The sequence below is a fragment of the Rattus norvegicus genome, chromosome 7, assembly GCF_036323735.1.
Source record: "Rattus norvegicus strain BN/NHsdMcwi chromosome 7, GRCr8, whole genome shotgun sequence".
In the NCBI taxonomy this organism is placed as follows: Eukaryota; Metazoa; Chordata; class Mammalia; order Rodentia; family Muridae; genus Rattus; species Rattus norvegicus.
Genome location: NC_086025.1, coordinates 20,634,627 through 20,651,188, shown reverse-complemented (window position 1 = coordinate 20,651,188; position 16,562 = coordinate 20,634,627). Strand labels below are relative to the sequence as shown.

General features: G+C 46.1%; 1 protein-coding gene across 11 annotated transcripts in view; it reads left to right on the top strand.

Moving 5' to 3' along the window:
* Positions 1-14,852, top strand: part of Ric8b (RIC8 guanine nucleotide exchange factor B) — a 93,730-nt gene extending 78,878 nt beyond the window's left edge. For 2 of the 11 annotated variants that reach the window (XM_006241182.5, XM_006241180.5), the window contains 2 exons: positions 434-553; positions 13,390-14,852. In XM_006241182.5, the coding sequence (XP_006241244.1) occupies positions 434-553; positions 13,390-13,501 (232 nt within the window). In that variant the 3' untranslated portion in view covers positions 13,502-14,852. 11 annotated transcript variants of the gene reach the window in all.
* Positions 14,853-16,562: the final 1,710 nt, after the last annotated feature.

Below are 16,562 nucleotides of genomic sequence, written 5' to 3'. Positions count from 1 at the left end.
CAGACCGATCTTGATCTTCTCTGTTAGCATTTCTCCAGTTCTCCCCTTGTTTCAGGACATGTTTGTTTTATGCTGTGTCACGAATGGATTTCTCATCTCACTTCTGAAAGTCATTGTCATCTCACAGCTAATGAAAGGACACGCATGCGCAGGTCCCTATTCAACAGCACCAGTCAGACTTCACATTTTTAAAAGCAGCCATACTTAAAAAATAGTTGGCCAGTCAGTTTTAATTTTGTAGAAAGCCCATACCCAAAGCACAACAACAACAACAGCATTCCTATAGCAATTCTATACCATAAAATTACTACTGAAATTATTTCCAATTTTTGGCTATTATACTCTTTCTTAATTAACTTAAAATTTGGACCAGAAGAGTATAAAAAGAGCATAATTCTAAAACATACAGCATAACTTTTTTTTCTTTTTGTAGCATTAATCTTATCACTGGTCATTTAGAGGAACCAATGCCAAACCCTATAGATGAAATGACAGAAGAACAAAAAGAATATGAAGCCATGAAACTTGTCAACATGCTTGATAAACTCTCCAGGTATTGTATTCCCATCCATTTTTTGCTTGGTTTCTAAGAATGTTCTATTTCTTTGTCTCTCTCACTGAGAGTTACCATAGAACAGCAACTCTGGAAATCCACGTCTGTTGAGCAGGGAGACAGAGGCAGTAGCAGCTAAGTCCGCCATGGCTTTTCTCCATGTGCCGCTTCTGATGCGCAGCACTGCAGCCTGTCACCACTCAGTGCCGAGGCAGTGCCTAGAGGTGGCTGTGGCATTAACCAACTAACATCCCTGTCTTACAAAGGATGCTGAAGCTGGGCTCAGTGATTTTGCTGCTGCTTGTATTTTTGTTTCAGTCTGTTTGGTTTTTGTTTGGAACCACAGTGCGCTTTCCCTCTCCTTTTTGATGTGCACGTCTGCAGTGCTGCTTTTGAGTTGCTGCCGAGACCGAGAGTTCTAAATGCCGTATGCGCAACAGGAAAAGTAAGAGGAAATAGCTCAAAGAAAGGACTTTTTTCTTTAAAGCAGGCACTTTTACTAAATTAGGGATTCCAAAGCCATCCACCCCTCCCCTCTTGCTTCACATCTCCTTCCTTTCCAAATAATTCGTATCATAAATAACTAGATCAGGATGTGCTAATCCACAGATAGCTTTTTTGGATAAGTTATTGGAAGAGGACTCCTCCAGGTTTAGATGGGCTGCCTTATTTTCCACTCATGTATTGAGCCACTGCTTCCTATGAGTTCCCTGAGTGAGTGTTTCTTTGTGTTGGTGACAGCACAGCCACCATGTAAAGGTGAATCTCTTCTCATCTCATTTCACACAACTCATAATCATCCATCAGAAGAAACAACAGTTGGAATAGAACAGCCAGCTAAAGCCATGGCAAGGAGCAGGTCTGATGGGAAGCATGGGCTACATTTGTAGCAGGAGGCTTAGCGAAGCTGAGAACTGGATGGACTGGGGGTTGGCAGTGCTAATGTGGAAGCTGGTTAAAAGTAGCTTCGGTATCTACAGAGTGTTCTAGAACTTGGTGACTGCCCTCCTCCTACATTTTATCCTTTCCCAGCATTAGAACTTACTGCTGTGCACGTGCTGTTCCAGAGACATTACAGGTTCTCTCCTAGAAGCGAGCAGTAACAGTCAGACACTGTTGCTCGAACAGGCCTACAGGAAGCAAAGTGACAAGCTCTGTGTGAATACTTAAAGATAAAATCCGGTAGCTGGGGAAAGAGTTCAGAGCTAAAAGTGCCCCGTCCCCCTCCCTCCAAACCAGAGTGACATCAGTAGCATCCATCAGGTAGAAGTAGAAAGGAGATTGTTATCAAGGACTGAGTAGAACATGTTGGTGTTTTAGCACAGTAGGTCATTCAAGTAGTCGGAATTCCTTGTTGTGATGATAGGACTTGCTGACAGCTATCATGGGTGCTGTATTGGTGACCCATTTTAACCTGCATGGAAATACCCAAGCACAAAACATAGAGAGTGGGGAACAGACCGCCCAAGATAACGGAGTGTCGTCCGGGTACTTGGCTTCTTCACTGGGACATCACCAATTTCAGAAGGTGCCCTGTTAATTCATGTAAGACAGGAAGGCCCTTCTCTTTTTAATCTCAGACAAATCTACACATTTTATACATATTTCAGAAGTTATGATTAAGTGAACACTTAAACACCAATTCTGAAATGCCCAGCTTGCACCTGACATACACGTTCACCCAGCGGGTCCCCAGCTCAAGCCCAGAGCTAGTGTGCCTTGTGCTGGCTCAGATGCTCCCTGTCCTACCATTAAAAGGCTGAAGTGAACGTAAGCATGAGGCCGTCATAAGTCATGTTGGTGTCTGACATGCTGTGTGGTGGGTTTTACGCTGTCCGCCTGTGTGTGCACTAACATTTGCTCTCACTAATGACAGTGGCAGTAGACCTTGCAGAGCAAGCCGCAAAGATGGAGCCATTCTCCATGCGTCTTACATGTCCGCTGTGCTGTATTAGTCATGGTCTTACGCCTCATCTCTCTTTTCACTTTTTCTTATTTTTGATAAAATAAGAAAAAATAAGGTGCCATACAACCAGGAGGCTTTAGACGTTCAGTGCAAGGGGCAGTTACTAAGCAGCTCCCGTGTGCAGGGCACGGAGCTCGGGGGGTAGGAGATTTGAAGATGAGCCAGACAGTTTCTTGCTTTGGAAAGCCAAATAGCTGTGGAAGTGGGAGAAGTGGCTGGGTAGTGTATTCCAGAATACAAAATGGAAATGGGACAGTCAGGGTCTGTGTTGAATGTATGCCCCAGGAGGAAGAAAGGAGCAGTTCGTCTGCCTGAAAGGTTCAGGGAGTCTTCCCAGGGGAAGGAAGTGGCATGTGGGCTGCTCATCAAGTACTCTAGAGAGAGATGGAAATGACCACTCACTGTAGGGAGAGAGACATAATCCTTTTAAGTCTCTGGACTTCATATACTGCATCTTTCTTCCAAAGAGCTCAAGCAGTATAAACCTCACTGACCAGTGGGAAAGGCAAGGACCACAGAAAGGCCCGGAACATTTCCAAGCTGATGGCTGCTGATAATCCATTTCCTCCTGACGGTTTACAAAGTGGTCACCTATGACCCATGCACTCTCTCCAGCCCATGATAAAACGAGACTAGGAACTTCGTTTTCCACTACTCAGGACCATTGCTCTGCCTACTGCGTTACTATGTCTGTCTGTCAGAGTGTTTGCCAGAACACTTCTTAGTCACCCTCAGCAGTTTGTCCTGCACTGTCAAGGAAGGGTGTGTGAGTAGAGGATGAACTGGAGGTGGCGTGGCCCAGGCATGGACACTAGACACTTCCTTTTTTCATCCGTAGGAGAGCGGATGTGAAGGACCTGCACCAGGATGGTGGTTAGCAACAGTGGCCCGTGCCAAAGCACTTACCAAAGTGATGACTAAGGTTGGTCATGCCAAGTCCTGTTCCCGAGCCTGGTATAGATGTGACAAAAGTGTAAAATTACTACATGAAACTTGAGGTCACATTTCCATCTCGCCTTCATGTAGACACAGCCACTTCCTTAAGGGACTCACGCTCAGCATTGTTCTCTCAGCCAGGCTTGGGAAAGTGGTGAGGAGGTTAGCCGTCAGGAGACGTCTTACTGAGTGTGCATCGACTAAGCAGGGTTCTCGATGAGTCACGATTTGTTTAGTATAAAGGTTGTGTCTTTGTTAGACCTTTCTGTTCTCATATGGAAATGGCAGTGCACTTGGAGGTTCTCAAAGCTAGGAAACCGTGTGAACCCTGCAATCACTATCCTGTGTCCTTAGGTCCTTGTGTCCTGTGCCTCCCCTGTGTGAGGATGAAAGTGGCGATGGCTCACCCCAGATTTGGAGGTTGGGGTTTTGTTTGTTTGCTTGCTTGCTTGTTTCTGTTTTACTCTCTCTATAGAATAACCTGCAGGGTTCACAGCTTCAAGGTGTAGTTGTCATTGCTATTCCTTGGCCAAACTCAGAGCAGAGGCTTTAAAGGAATGCATAAGGAAGTGTGGGCCGTGCTAACTATAACAGTATGGACGTCTTTAATCGAAAATAAACGTGAAATGTAGCATTGAAGCCTCAAGTGTAAGGTTACAGAAAACATCGCTTGACATAACATCTCCACCTCCTCCCTCCTCAGACTTTGAAAGCAAAAATAAGCAGGGACTAGGGTGGTGAGTGCAGGTAGCAAGTCCAGGGTGCCTGGCACTGCTGCCTTTGCTAGGGCAGGGCAGGGCACTCACACTGACAATGCCTTCAGCTCTGCTGGCCCAGGGCGAGAACATCTTAATTACAATTGTTTCTACTCCTCCTATCCCTTCTGTTGTCTTAATTGAAACCAGATGGGCCAGTCTTCTGGCCATTGTCGTTCTAGCACTGTTTGGCAAGGCACTTGTCCGTTTGCTTATCCAACAGAAACTGTGCTTTAAATTGTCTGTCAATAAATAAACAGTGCCTGTTCTGCCAGCACGTCCCTTTCTCATCCACACTCTGCCACTAACCATACTTCCCACCCCACCATGCCAATGTGTGGGACATGGCTTTCTCACTGCTGGCATCAGATATAAGGATAGCACACTTGAATCAAGACATTCCTTTTCTAACTCAGACAGTTATGACTGATTTACATCTAGAAAGTAAGAGATACACGACTTTTTCAATGTGAATAGACCCTATTGCTCATCTTACAGAAGTACCACAGCCTGTAATTGCACATGCTTTGTGAGGAGTTGTCTAGGATATACTTTTTGGGTGCACTTCAGAAATGGAACCCTTATCCTTTTTAAGCATTGTAAGAACTAATGTAGGCACCAAAGATCTTTAGGTTCAAAGATTAAAATCTTAAGTCAGAAGGGCCATTGTGGGAACTGCTAGTCCATGACTACTGAATGCTTGAAGGATGGTTAATCCAAATTACGACGTCCTCTAGAGAGAAAAAGAGACTGGAGCGTATCTTAGTAACTGAAGTCAAGTTTACCTTAATTCCCTTTCTTTAGTTGACATTGACTATCGAGATGCAGGCTGACACGGCGGCTTGCCTCCTATTTCTGACATTCAGCACTGTTTTCCGACATTAAGGGTCCATGAAAACTCAGCTAAGGGAGCAGCGTGGTGCTTCATATACCGGCACCCGCACAGGAACAAGAGAGGATTATGTTGCAAAGCCTGAGTCTATGCATCTCTAGGCTATAGCGGACTATCTCAGCAGCCAGACACCTAAGTACGATGTCATGTTCCCTTCGTAGTCACTGCTGAAAGTCACTGAGTGCTTGGTTAAAGCACGAGCTGAAATGGCATTTGACAGTTAGCAAAACATGAGATAAAAACACTGTCCGTCCTCAGTTGCCTTTCTCCTCTGACTTCCGCGTCCTCCGATTGGAAGCACGTGTCAGAGCCGGTGTCTGTGCAGACAGACTGCCTCTGGACAGCAGGGTAAAAGTTTTCTAAGAATGCTACCAAGAAGTAATGAAGAATGCCATTACTTAGAACTAAAAGTGTTTTTTCTACACTGTCCCTAACCTCATCCTCTAACGTGTCCTTAACTGTGCTATCTAACATGAGGCCATAGCAGAATTTTAGAAGCTTTGCATGCTATCTTCTAACAGAAATGAGAATAATAAAAAGTTAACTCAGTGCTTCAAAATAAAACTGCTTCCATACATGTATCCTGTTGATCATTCAGACGATCTCGTGATCTAAATAGGACGGGAAGTATGTTCTTTCAGAGCTCACTTAAGAGCAGGCATTAAAATGACACCCTCTGGAACACACTATCTTGAAAAATTACCAATAACCCTGAGAGTTTGTCAGTCTGCTTCTTTTTAAATGAGATGTAAGTTTTAAGTAAGTGCAAAGCGCCAAAGCCAACAGTGAGCATGTTCACCTTGACAGATTGCAGAGCAGCGTCCCATACTCGGTGTCCTCTCCATACCAAGAATCACTTGAGGAGGAGACAGTAAACGTTCTGCCATCCTTCGTTATAGCTGGGTTTGGTCACTGTTTTCTAAAGAATGACTGTGGTAGCCTAACATGTTCTTACACTTTATCACGCTTACAAATCTTAGCTTTAAGATGGCTTCCGTGGGGGAAGTTGCAGGCCATTCCCAATCCCATTACAAAGTGGAAGGGTGTGGAAACGAGCAGTACCCCATGTCCTTTTGTTTTGGGGTTGACATACTTGCACAGCACATTGTCCTTTCCCAGTGGTGCCCTATCCTAGACTGCAATGGTAAGGGCTGAGTGGACGGTCGCAGAGTTATCCATTAAGATGCATTTGGAAGACCTTTCGTTTGCTGTTGGAAAGCTACCATTTGCACTATTTCTCCTCAGTTGATGTCCTGGTGAACGATCAGTTTAACCAGTTGTCCTAGGAAACCATTAGATGAACAGTGAAGAAGCAATGTCCACACCAAAGGCCACCACACTCCCAGCATAGTTATGGGACTCCTGCACTAAGAAGGGTTATTACCAGCAGTGCACTTTAGAGACTTGTGACTCCTCACCGCAGAGCCATGCTCTGGGCTGTCAGAGGGTCCATCCCCTAGCCATCTTATGTTAATTAAAATACTCCATTTATATACTAATGTCTCATCCCATCTTTCAAAGTCAAAAAGGAATTAAATATGAAATGGCTAATTTAACATGTCGGGGCTCTTTTTCCAGGCCAACCTCACATTAAAAACAGGAATCCCTGGGCCAGAGTCACGGCTCCAATTATCCTGTCTCGGGTTTGTTAGACATTGAACAGAAGTCAACAAAACACGGATGCAGCCGCACATGGCTAAATAGCAGCGCCCTCATTAAAGCCCAGAATTAATACGGGTGATTAAAGGAAGCAGTGCTTCCTAGGTTTCCCCCTTTTTCTTCTTTTCTAATCACAGAACAAAATATGTTACACAAAAGGATCGGAACTATTATATATACTCAATTAGAGGGCGGTGAGTAGTCTCTAGCATGCTGTTTTATCAAGGAGCAGACTGGTGTTGCATGACTGTTGTCTCATTACAGACCCTGTCATTAATCCCATGTGTCAGTACTGCCCTGTCTGCACAGAGCAGACGAGAAAGAAGAGCCCGCCCTTGAAAACAAACAAGGGAATGCTTTTTGAGTCGTTACCAAGCTAAGTGGCAAGCGGGAAGCTGAAACTCGTATAGGTAAATTCGAAGGGACTCTTGGGAGATGTGCAGGTGGGAAACAAGGATGTGCTTTTACCAACTGCTTGACTGTGTCCTGCTTTCACAAGTGCCCTTGAACCGAGTGCTTTGTTTATGCTGCACACCGTGTGTGCTGTGGGCAAGAGTCATGTCTGGCTTCCAGGTCAAGTGAGGTGTACACATACACATCTGACCTAGTCCGTGTGGTGCAGTCGGGCATGTTACTGTCTGAGCCTGGACTCACCATCCCTGCCGGGGGAGTCACGTAGGAACTCAGAGCCCTAGAACAGAGTGGCCATCTCTGCAGTTCTAGGGCTATCACAGTACCACACCCACAGGAAGGTGGTAAAATACCTGGGGAAATACTAAAGAACAGAAAATTTAACCATGTTTAATTCTGTAAGTTCCTACCCTTAGATTTAAGAACCTTTTGTTTTTCTTTTTAATATTATTATTTATTATTATTACTATTATTATTATTATTTTGGTTTCCATTGGCAGTTTCAAGGGTTAGACTGGGGCAAAATAGGGTTTCTTTTCTTGGACGTGCTTTATCTGTGTCCTCTTGCTGGCCACACCCTTATAGACTATGATTCCTTATCGTTTAGTAAGATCAAATTTCTAAATGATGTTTCGTTCCAGTTGAACATTCTTGGAGGCTTATCTCTTCCCTGGCCAGATGCCTGATCAGATGAGAAGCCCGCCATGATACTGTCACAGTGCCTAGAATGGGCTCTTTATCCAGTAGACATCACTGTACTTTTTGGTGATAACGGGGGCAGTCTTAACTGTGTTAAGGCCTGTATATAGCATTGAAGGTAAGTATGAAGCAGTTGTTGCTATGTGAATATCTTACTCCTGATACATATTTCCACCAAGATGTTTATTGGATACCCGGCCATCATTTTTTAGAGAGAATCTTGATAAATTTGGGGCCAGTGGTAACTCTTCATAGAATGGCTCACTGAAGGCCACCATGCCATCTGGACCCTGAGTTCGGAACTTGCTGTTGCTTCAGTAATCAATTAGTCACCTACCAGCAGATTGCAGGACAGGTTTGTGGTCATGCTGTCTGTCAGTGACAGGCAAGTGCCGTATTGACCATTAGGTTTAGAATATCTTGACAAGGAAGAAAGGATTAGGATAGTGATTTTGAGTATCTTAAAAACCCCAGTAGCTTTTTAAGTGATTCAAAATTATTTAGTAACCTGACACTTATTCTTAAAATTAGTATAGACTATTGTGGGTCATCCTGTCCAGCCCCTCATTTTGCAGCTCTCAGAGGCAAGTGGCTTGCCCAAGGACTTGTAACAGCCTAGCAGATCCGAAACTGAGTCTGTACCAAATGGGGGTTGACTCTTGCTGGGCCATCAGCATCATCTGATGATGGTGACTCGTCGTGAAAGCTGGTACAGCCCAGAGAACCTCTTGATACACAGTCCTCTGCCACTCTCCCTTCAGGCCATTGCCATGTACTTGTCCTTTCAGCAAACCTTTACAAAGCACCTACTGTGTGCTCTGTCCTAGATGAAAACCACAACCTGAGAAGACAGGGATGTCTGCCCTCAAGATGAGCACAGTCCAGCAGAGAGCAAGCAGTCCTTGGAAAGCATTCATTAGGAACTCCTGTGGATTAGTAATGCTTTCCCTATTCTGTAACACAATCTCCTGTGGACTAATAATTCTTTCTTGATCCTATAGCAGGGTTTCCTGAAGATTAGAAATCCTTTCCTGAATCTGTACATCTTGATGGAAACAAATCTGCCCTCAGGTTTAGCCAGTCTTGTTCATGGCTTAGTCGTGAGGGGCCTCCAGATCGTGATTTCTGTAAGAAGAGCAGCCAAATGTAGTTCATGTGCCTAACTGAGGCTCTGCTCTCTAAGGCACTGTGCTAAGGAAAACACAGGACAGACTTCCCTTCAGTGCAGTATTGTTTGTAGCTTTCAAAGTTTATAGTAGTGCTTATTTTTAATAAATACTCTTAAATATAGAAGATGGCTCTTGAAAAAGGAGACAAAAATACCTTCGGACTCAATCCAGCTCACCAGCCTTAGAGCCCAGGTTTTTAGCTCCCTTCATGCCTTATAGCACTTTTGAGCTTTCTTTTTCCTTCTCCTCAGCTGCGCCAACCTGCTTACCAGTCCCGCACATAACTAATTCTTGCTTCTGTGCCTCTGCTTGACTAAATCTGCCTCTGGGATGGCTCTCCCCTGTGACACTGTGTCTTTCACTGCCATTAATTAGTGTGGCCCCAAGTCTGCCTCCTGCAAGGAGCCTGTAGTGGTGTCTTTTCCTCCTGTGTCCCTCCCGCTTTGTGCATCGCCATCCAATGGTGAGGGAACGTGACTGTGGTGTTGATGAGAAGGTTCTGGTTCTCGGTGCATACCTTACTGGCGTGAACAGGAAGAGCTGAGAGTGAACCTGACAGATAACCAGAGTGAGTCTCTAGAGCAAAGGTCTTGGTGTTTGTAAGTCATTAGTGTTAGGATTGAGAAGAAAAGGAAATTAGACTGACAGTGTGAGAAGCAAGCCAGGGTTGATGGGTAAAACAGTCACACGATAGCAAATGATGCGTTCCTGCTCCCACACAGGACAAGAAATCTCCTTGGACAAATAGTACATACAGGCGGCCGTAGGCCCAGGGACAGCAGGCACTGCTTGTTGGTCGTCTTCAGCTTGTCCATCTGCTCTTCTGTAATTCTTTCAATGGTGTGTGTGTGTGTGTGTGTGTGTGTGTGTGTGTGTGTGTGTGTGTGTGTGTTCCAAACTGACTGAAGCTTCTTAAGGGCAGGGACCATTCCTCCTCCCCCACCATTCTATCAGGAAGGGGAGGCTTTCTGTGAACACACAGGGAAAAGAGCACAGCTTGTGGCTTCCAGTTATAGCCCAGCTTCCACACACTGTGTAGTCTGTAGTCTGTGCTTTCACGTTCGCTTAATGAGGTGAGTGTCCTGTCCAGTCTTACAGAAAATAAAATCCAAATTTAGAGTTTTCAAGGTCTTCTAGTTAATGAGCTGTAGTTGTAGAATTAAAACCCAGGTCTGGCTTCAAAGCCGCCGTGTACCTTTCACTCCTCACAGTAAACGCTTGAGTCTCTGCAGTGCGCAGAGCCCTTTGCTCTGTACTGTTGCTGTTGCTGCCACTGCTGTGCTAGGACTTCTTATGTCATCACTGGGAAGTAGGCAGAGCTGGTATTACCATGACCCCATTTCACAGATGGGGAAAGTAAGACTCAGAGACATGCCCAGATCACACAGCTGGTAAGTGGAAGAACCTGGACTTTAGACAGCCTAACTTACGGTCTTTCTGCTCTTCACACAGCATCACATTACTGTCTGAATTTATTTGCATGAATGCATGATTTTGTGGCCAAGTTTCAGCGATGCCCTCCCTACAGAAGTGTCAGTATGCGTAAGCATTGCATGGGGCCACCTGGAAAAGAAAGTAACCCGTGCTGTCCAAGGAGCTTCCATCCTAAGGGAGGAGAGAGACAGGGTGTCCTCCAAAATGCTTGAGAATAGTTCATATGTGAGCATTAAAAGATGGTGACCTTTGTTCTATAAACTAACTCTTGTAGTTTGATCACAAAACTGTGTCTTAATTGTTCCTGATTATAAAGTTGGACTGAAGGGTAGTGATAAAGGTAACAAAGTTGATTTGGAAATTTTCTTCCTGGGTTTGTGTAGGAAGTAGCTGGGTAGTTGTTCACACTGGCAGCTACGCCCCGGTGCTGGCTGTTACTGGGGAAGTATAATGGTTAGTGCTGGCAGGGATGGTTGTCTGCCAGGCAGTCTGTCCACACTGTTCCGTAGGCCCTTGCCTCCCCTGTGCTTCTCCTCACCGTCCAGCCCTCCCTTCCCTCACTGCCTGCAGTTACCAACACCTTTAACCCAGCTCATTGGGTGTTCAAAGTTCTGTGTTTCAGCTTGGATGGCTTGGGTTGGGTTTGGGTTTCTGACCTTTGGAGGCAGGCTCTTGTGTTTACAGACTGTACCACCGCTTCTAACCTTTAGACCTAGAGTTGTCTTACCCTGCAGTGTGCCATTTCCAGCAAGTCGCCCCCTTCCTTCACATCAGCTGTTGGTATTCAGTATTGCAGGTTCACATCACAGGCAGAACTAGAGCACATGGACTCCACACTGGCCCAGGTCATAGCAAGGCTGCAGAGTTGCAGATGGCTGTCACTGCTTTTCTATGTGCTTGCCACAGAGGCAGCTCAAGCTCTCTGTGTCCTGGAAAATGGTGCAGACTCTTTCCTGTCTTCTGACTCCTGTAGGTAGTGCCATGTCCTTAGTATCCACCTGGAGCCAGAGGGACACTCACTCTCTACACGTTACAGTGACTTCCTAATGCCTTCCCTGTCTGCCACCTATTCCAGTGTGTCTGGCATACCACTCGCAGAGGGTGTGAACCAGTAGGCATTGTACAGGGTAGATGCTAAGCTCCTTCCTTACAAACTACCCTTTACCTCTTGCCCCTCACTTCTTCCTTGAACCTCTACTCCCTAAATACTGGTCCCTTGTCCAGCCTCACAAGAACACTAAGCAGAAAAGGTGAACTGATACAGTCACACAAGATGGTGGGACCTGACTCATGGTGAGGGATCTCTCATCTGTGGTGCCTTCTCTGCCTCCCTCAGGTAGTGTGACGTGCTTCCTCTCAGGAGCCACAGGGTTTCATTTACAGTTCTCTCAGGAACTTTTCCCCATCTGTTGCCCAAGTCCTCTTGGGTCTGCTTATTACCCATTCATCAAGGACAGCAGCTGCACCCTGTCCTTCCTCTTCTGCCCAGCAAGTGGCAGCTCCTTTCACATAGTTGCTGGGCAGTGAGCTCAGCTGCTTCCCATGCAGTCAGAACAGTCAGTTGAGATGGGACTTACTGCAGAGAGCGCTGGACTGGGATTTGGGAGAGCCGTCCCAGGCCCAGCTCCACCACTGAGTGGCCTTGGGTAAGTCACTCTGCCTCCTTTTAAAGAAGTGGGTTGGACTAACTGATCTCCAAGGTGCCTTCAGCTTTAAGCTGTCTCATGTGATCCCATTGCTTACATATAACATGCAGGAGCCCCAGTTTAGCCAGCCAGCCAGTCTTCACATTTCCCTAATAGACTCTGGCCTCAGAAGTCACCCCTGGTGCTAAGGAGCAAGGGCTACTTGCTTAGGCTCCTGTCGCTGTAACCCAGTCACGAGCTGAACTCACCTCCCCAGGGTTTGCTGTGCTGTCACAGTTGTATGGCTGCCCTTTCTCAGGAGGTGACCCTTCTTTGTGTTACTTGAAAAGACAGTAGCAAGAAGCAGAGGGGAGTAAGTGCCATGTTCCCCTCACCCCACAGCCCACCATTACACTGCCTCATGTTCTCGGGCAGTGGTACCCATCTCCATGAGAAATGGGTGGCAGCGGCTCCTGAGCCCTTGCTGGTCCTCTTAGGCACGCTGAGCCTGTTGGGAGTGGAAGGCCTGGTGCTAGCCACTCAATAGGGACAGTCGCCACGGTCTCCATGTAGTAAGTAAGGCCTATGAAGAGGTTAAGTCAGTCTTTCCTGGTGCTTTTTGATTGGCTTAATCAATTATTACTCATCTTAGATGGGGCTGTAACTTGTGGAGTGGATACAATTGGATTAGGTGAAGAGAGACAGTTGGGGAGCTTTGAAGAGATTAAAATGGCTGCCGATCCCATAATTAAACTGCCACAAACAAAAGCAATGGTGTTTTAAACAAAAACAAGGAAAGAAAGAGAAAGAAAGAAAACTTGGGGAATCCAACGGATTTGAAATGAACCAACAAGTGTTTGTGAGTCTGAGATGGAGGAAGCGACCCAAACCTGACTAATCGATTCCATGAAAGAAACCTGCCTTTAACTCTGGGGCGAGCAGGTGAGACTCTGGGGCTTGAGCTTCTCTAAAACAAAACAAATGCACAAGCGGTAAATAAAGTTCATTATTCAGACCCCAAGAGATCTGCTCCTTGTCCTGGGCGCATTTGGGCCTTGACTTCTCCTCCTCTAATTGGCTTAGGTTTGGCTTGTGTGAGTGAAGCCTTTCATGTCCCTCTCTCTCCGTGCCCTTTCATCTTTCTATTGCAAACACACAGAGAGCTTGAGAGGAAATACTTGGTTTTTAAAGACTTCTCTTTTTAAAAGGCTGTGGGCTTGGGTGGGGGAGGGAATGCGTGTGATGCTGGTGAATACTTTTTTTTTCTCTTTCTTTTATCTCTTTTTCCAGAGAGGAGTTGCTTAAACCAATGGGACTAAAACCTGACGGGACAATAACGCCTTTGGAGGAAGCGCTCAGCCAGTATTCTGTCATCGAAGAGACCAGCTCGGACACAGACTGAAAGCGCCGTCACCTGCTCCCTCTCAATATGGCTTTTATCAGCATCTTTTCTCTGTAGCTCCAGGGGAATCTTCTCTAGAACGTTTATGCCCTCGCTTTGGCTAGAAACACATTAACTGGTTTACTCATCGGGAATCCAGCATATTTAAGAGGTAATCCTGTGTTTTCTGCAACATTGAGGCATTCGTACAGAGCTGCAGTCAGGCAGAGTTGCGGGGCTAGAAGCAGAAGCTGCCATCCCATTGCACCAGGACGGAGGATGGGACTTCACTTGGCAAAGCAGCCCTGGTCAAATCTGGCAGTCCTATTGCCGGGAATTCCTAGCCGAAGATTCGGCCGTGTCCTTCCACCCATCGTATAAACCGCCCCTCTGAGTCTCTCCAGCGACCCAAGGCACAGGAGAGTCCGAGGAGCTGCTAAACAAGGGCTGAGGCAAGCAACTCCTTAGGTCAGCGCTGACTGAATGGAAGCCAGGCAGCTGCTCCGAAAGCCTAGCCCCACCCTTCATTTCAGTTTTATACAAATGTGGAAACACACACATACACGCACGCATACGCGCGCGCGCGCGCACACACACACACACACACACACACACACACACACACACACACACACACACACACACACACACACACACACACGGCCCCAGACTTACAAACCTATTAAGCTCTCACAGTTGGTTACTTAGCTAACACTTGAGATTACATTTCTCCCTAGGAGGAGTTAGCAGTGATGGGTTAGTTCAGGCAGCTCCACGTGCCTATTTACCCCTCGATCCTGAACACTACTAGAACCGTAGGGCTGGACCACACCTGTACCGCTGCGTCCACAGCGTGCATTCTGAGATACCACTCAGGGTGCCAAGTTCACACTCATCCTCAGGCAACAGAGAGGATGGGGCTCCCCGAGTAGTGGGAGTTCTTTTGTGGCCTGTGCTGGGGCAGGGAGCCAACAGCACCCATTTGTACATACAGGTCATTCGTGTGTCACATGTTCTAAACAGGGGTCTCTGTGTGTATTTGTGTGTGTGTTCTACCTTTCTACCATATGTGATCAGTTTAATGGTAACTTTATTTATTTAAAAAAAAAGAAACACAGATAGTTACTATTGAACTGATTAAGGCTGTGTATTTGTACTCCTAGGAATGGTCATATGAAGTAGATGTGCAATCATGTAGACAGCAGGCCAAGGTGATCAGTGGCTAAGGTTGGAAAGGGGTTGGTTTCTCTCATATATGTATGTATGTGTGTGTAGATGCGCATACATAGGTATATGCACACATAGATTATGTGCTTGGCCACTGCCTTTTAAAACTTTAAATTAAATAAAACGTTGGGGATGATTCAATTTAGCCATCTTTGTGTGTTTCTTTGTGGATATGTGGGCTGAGGACACCATTGCACGGTTTGTGTTTTAAGTCTTTCTCCACCCTCTCCCTCACGTCATGACGCAGCCTCCTACAGAACAAGAGTGGGCAGCACTGGTGAGGACACATTTACCGTAAACTGCCCCTGGCAAGACTACATGCCAAGAATTGAACCTTAAAAGGCCTGAGGGGAACCCTTAAACAATAGTCGCCATCACTGAGATTCATGTCCATTTCAAACATGTTTGATTGCCTGGACTTTGAGCCCTTACCCCGTACAGAGGCAGAAAAGAAGGTTAATGGATTTAAAGTAGACGCACTGAAAGCAAGAGAAGTCAGCCGGGAGTGGGAAGCCTGCAGCACGCACTCCTGCCTATTCAAACAGGGGTCAGTGTGCACATCAAGGTGAGAGAGAAGAAACACCATCCAAGGCACAGGATACCAGGACTCTACTTACCCAGAAATAGTGTGTGTGACAGTGTGCCCAGAGATGTGCTTTCCCAGTAGCTGCCCTGAGCTGCTGTAAAAGGACCAGTGAGAATACTTGGAAGAAGACTAGGGAGTGCACACACATTATAGGACTCTGCCCATAACTGCCGAGAAGAGCTGTGGTTGGTGACCCATGTCTTAGCCAATGGCGCCGTCAAGAAAACTTTCATTTTATTCGGCAATTTGTAATTTTAGCCTACATGAAAAAAATTTCAGAGAAAAAGGAACTTAGTAATTTTGTTATTTTATTCTACAAATCCATTTTGAAAGTATTTTTATAATCTCTGGTCAGATAGCTTTTCCGTCAACCTACGAAAGCAAGGTGCACCCGGTGACATGCCACCTTGCCGTCTCTGGGCAAGTGCTTGCACGGTGCTGTAGCTGTGCTACGAGGCTTTCAACGAGTCCCTTTCCCCTTGCATCTCTGTGCTGGGTACTTAATGATGTTACTTTTTGCTTGTTTGTTTTTTAAAGGTTAACTCTGTAAAAGAAGGAATAGCTTCACCTTGCACACAGAGAACACTGAGCATCAAGCTTCGTGTCTTCCCTGTAACTTCACCCCATCTCCAGGCAGAGCCTTTCCAGAGAGCTTCTTAGCTTCCTAGTCCCTCAGCAAGTCAGGGTCCAGCTGTGGGTTTGACTCCTGCACCTTCCCTATTACCTGCAGAACCACTAGCAGAGGCTTTGAGACAGAAGCAGCACGGGCTGCTGAAGGTGGTCCTTCCCAGACCATTAAAGCAATAACTATTGGAGCTGCAGTCTCTGGCGTCCCCATCCCATCTGCATGAGAGGAAGAAGCAGATTTTAGAGGAAGACCTAGACACCCTTAGGTCAGAGACCAACCGTGTGGGCCAGTCCTTCTCCGGTGAGAGGAGTCAGACAGTGACCACTGCAGTTTACAGCCTTTTCCATATACTGGACTTCGGAAGCAGAGGGTGGATGGAAAAGCATTGGAACTCCTTAGACTAGGGACAATTTCCAGATGTCTGTGACCCTTTCCAGGCCAGTGGTTTTTAGTGGCAGATAGGGCTAATGCTGCCTTTCCTCTATATATGACACAGGTTGAATGAAGCTTTTCAAGTGACTGAACAGTGCCTCAGCACGTAAGTCTTGCCGCCCCCCAGGACTAGGTATCAATCTACATCAGCTTTCTTTTCCCCTCTTGTCTATCAGTCATACGTGCTCCTTGTATAATGTTTAAAACAT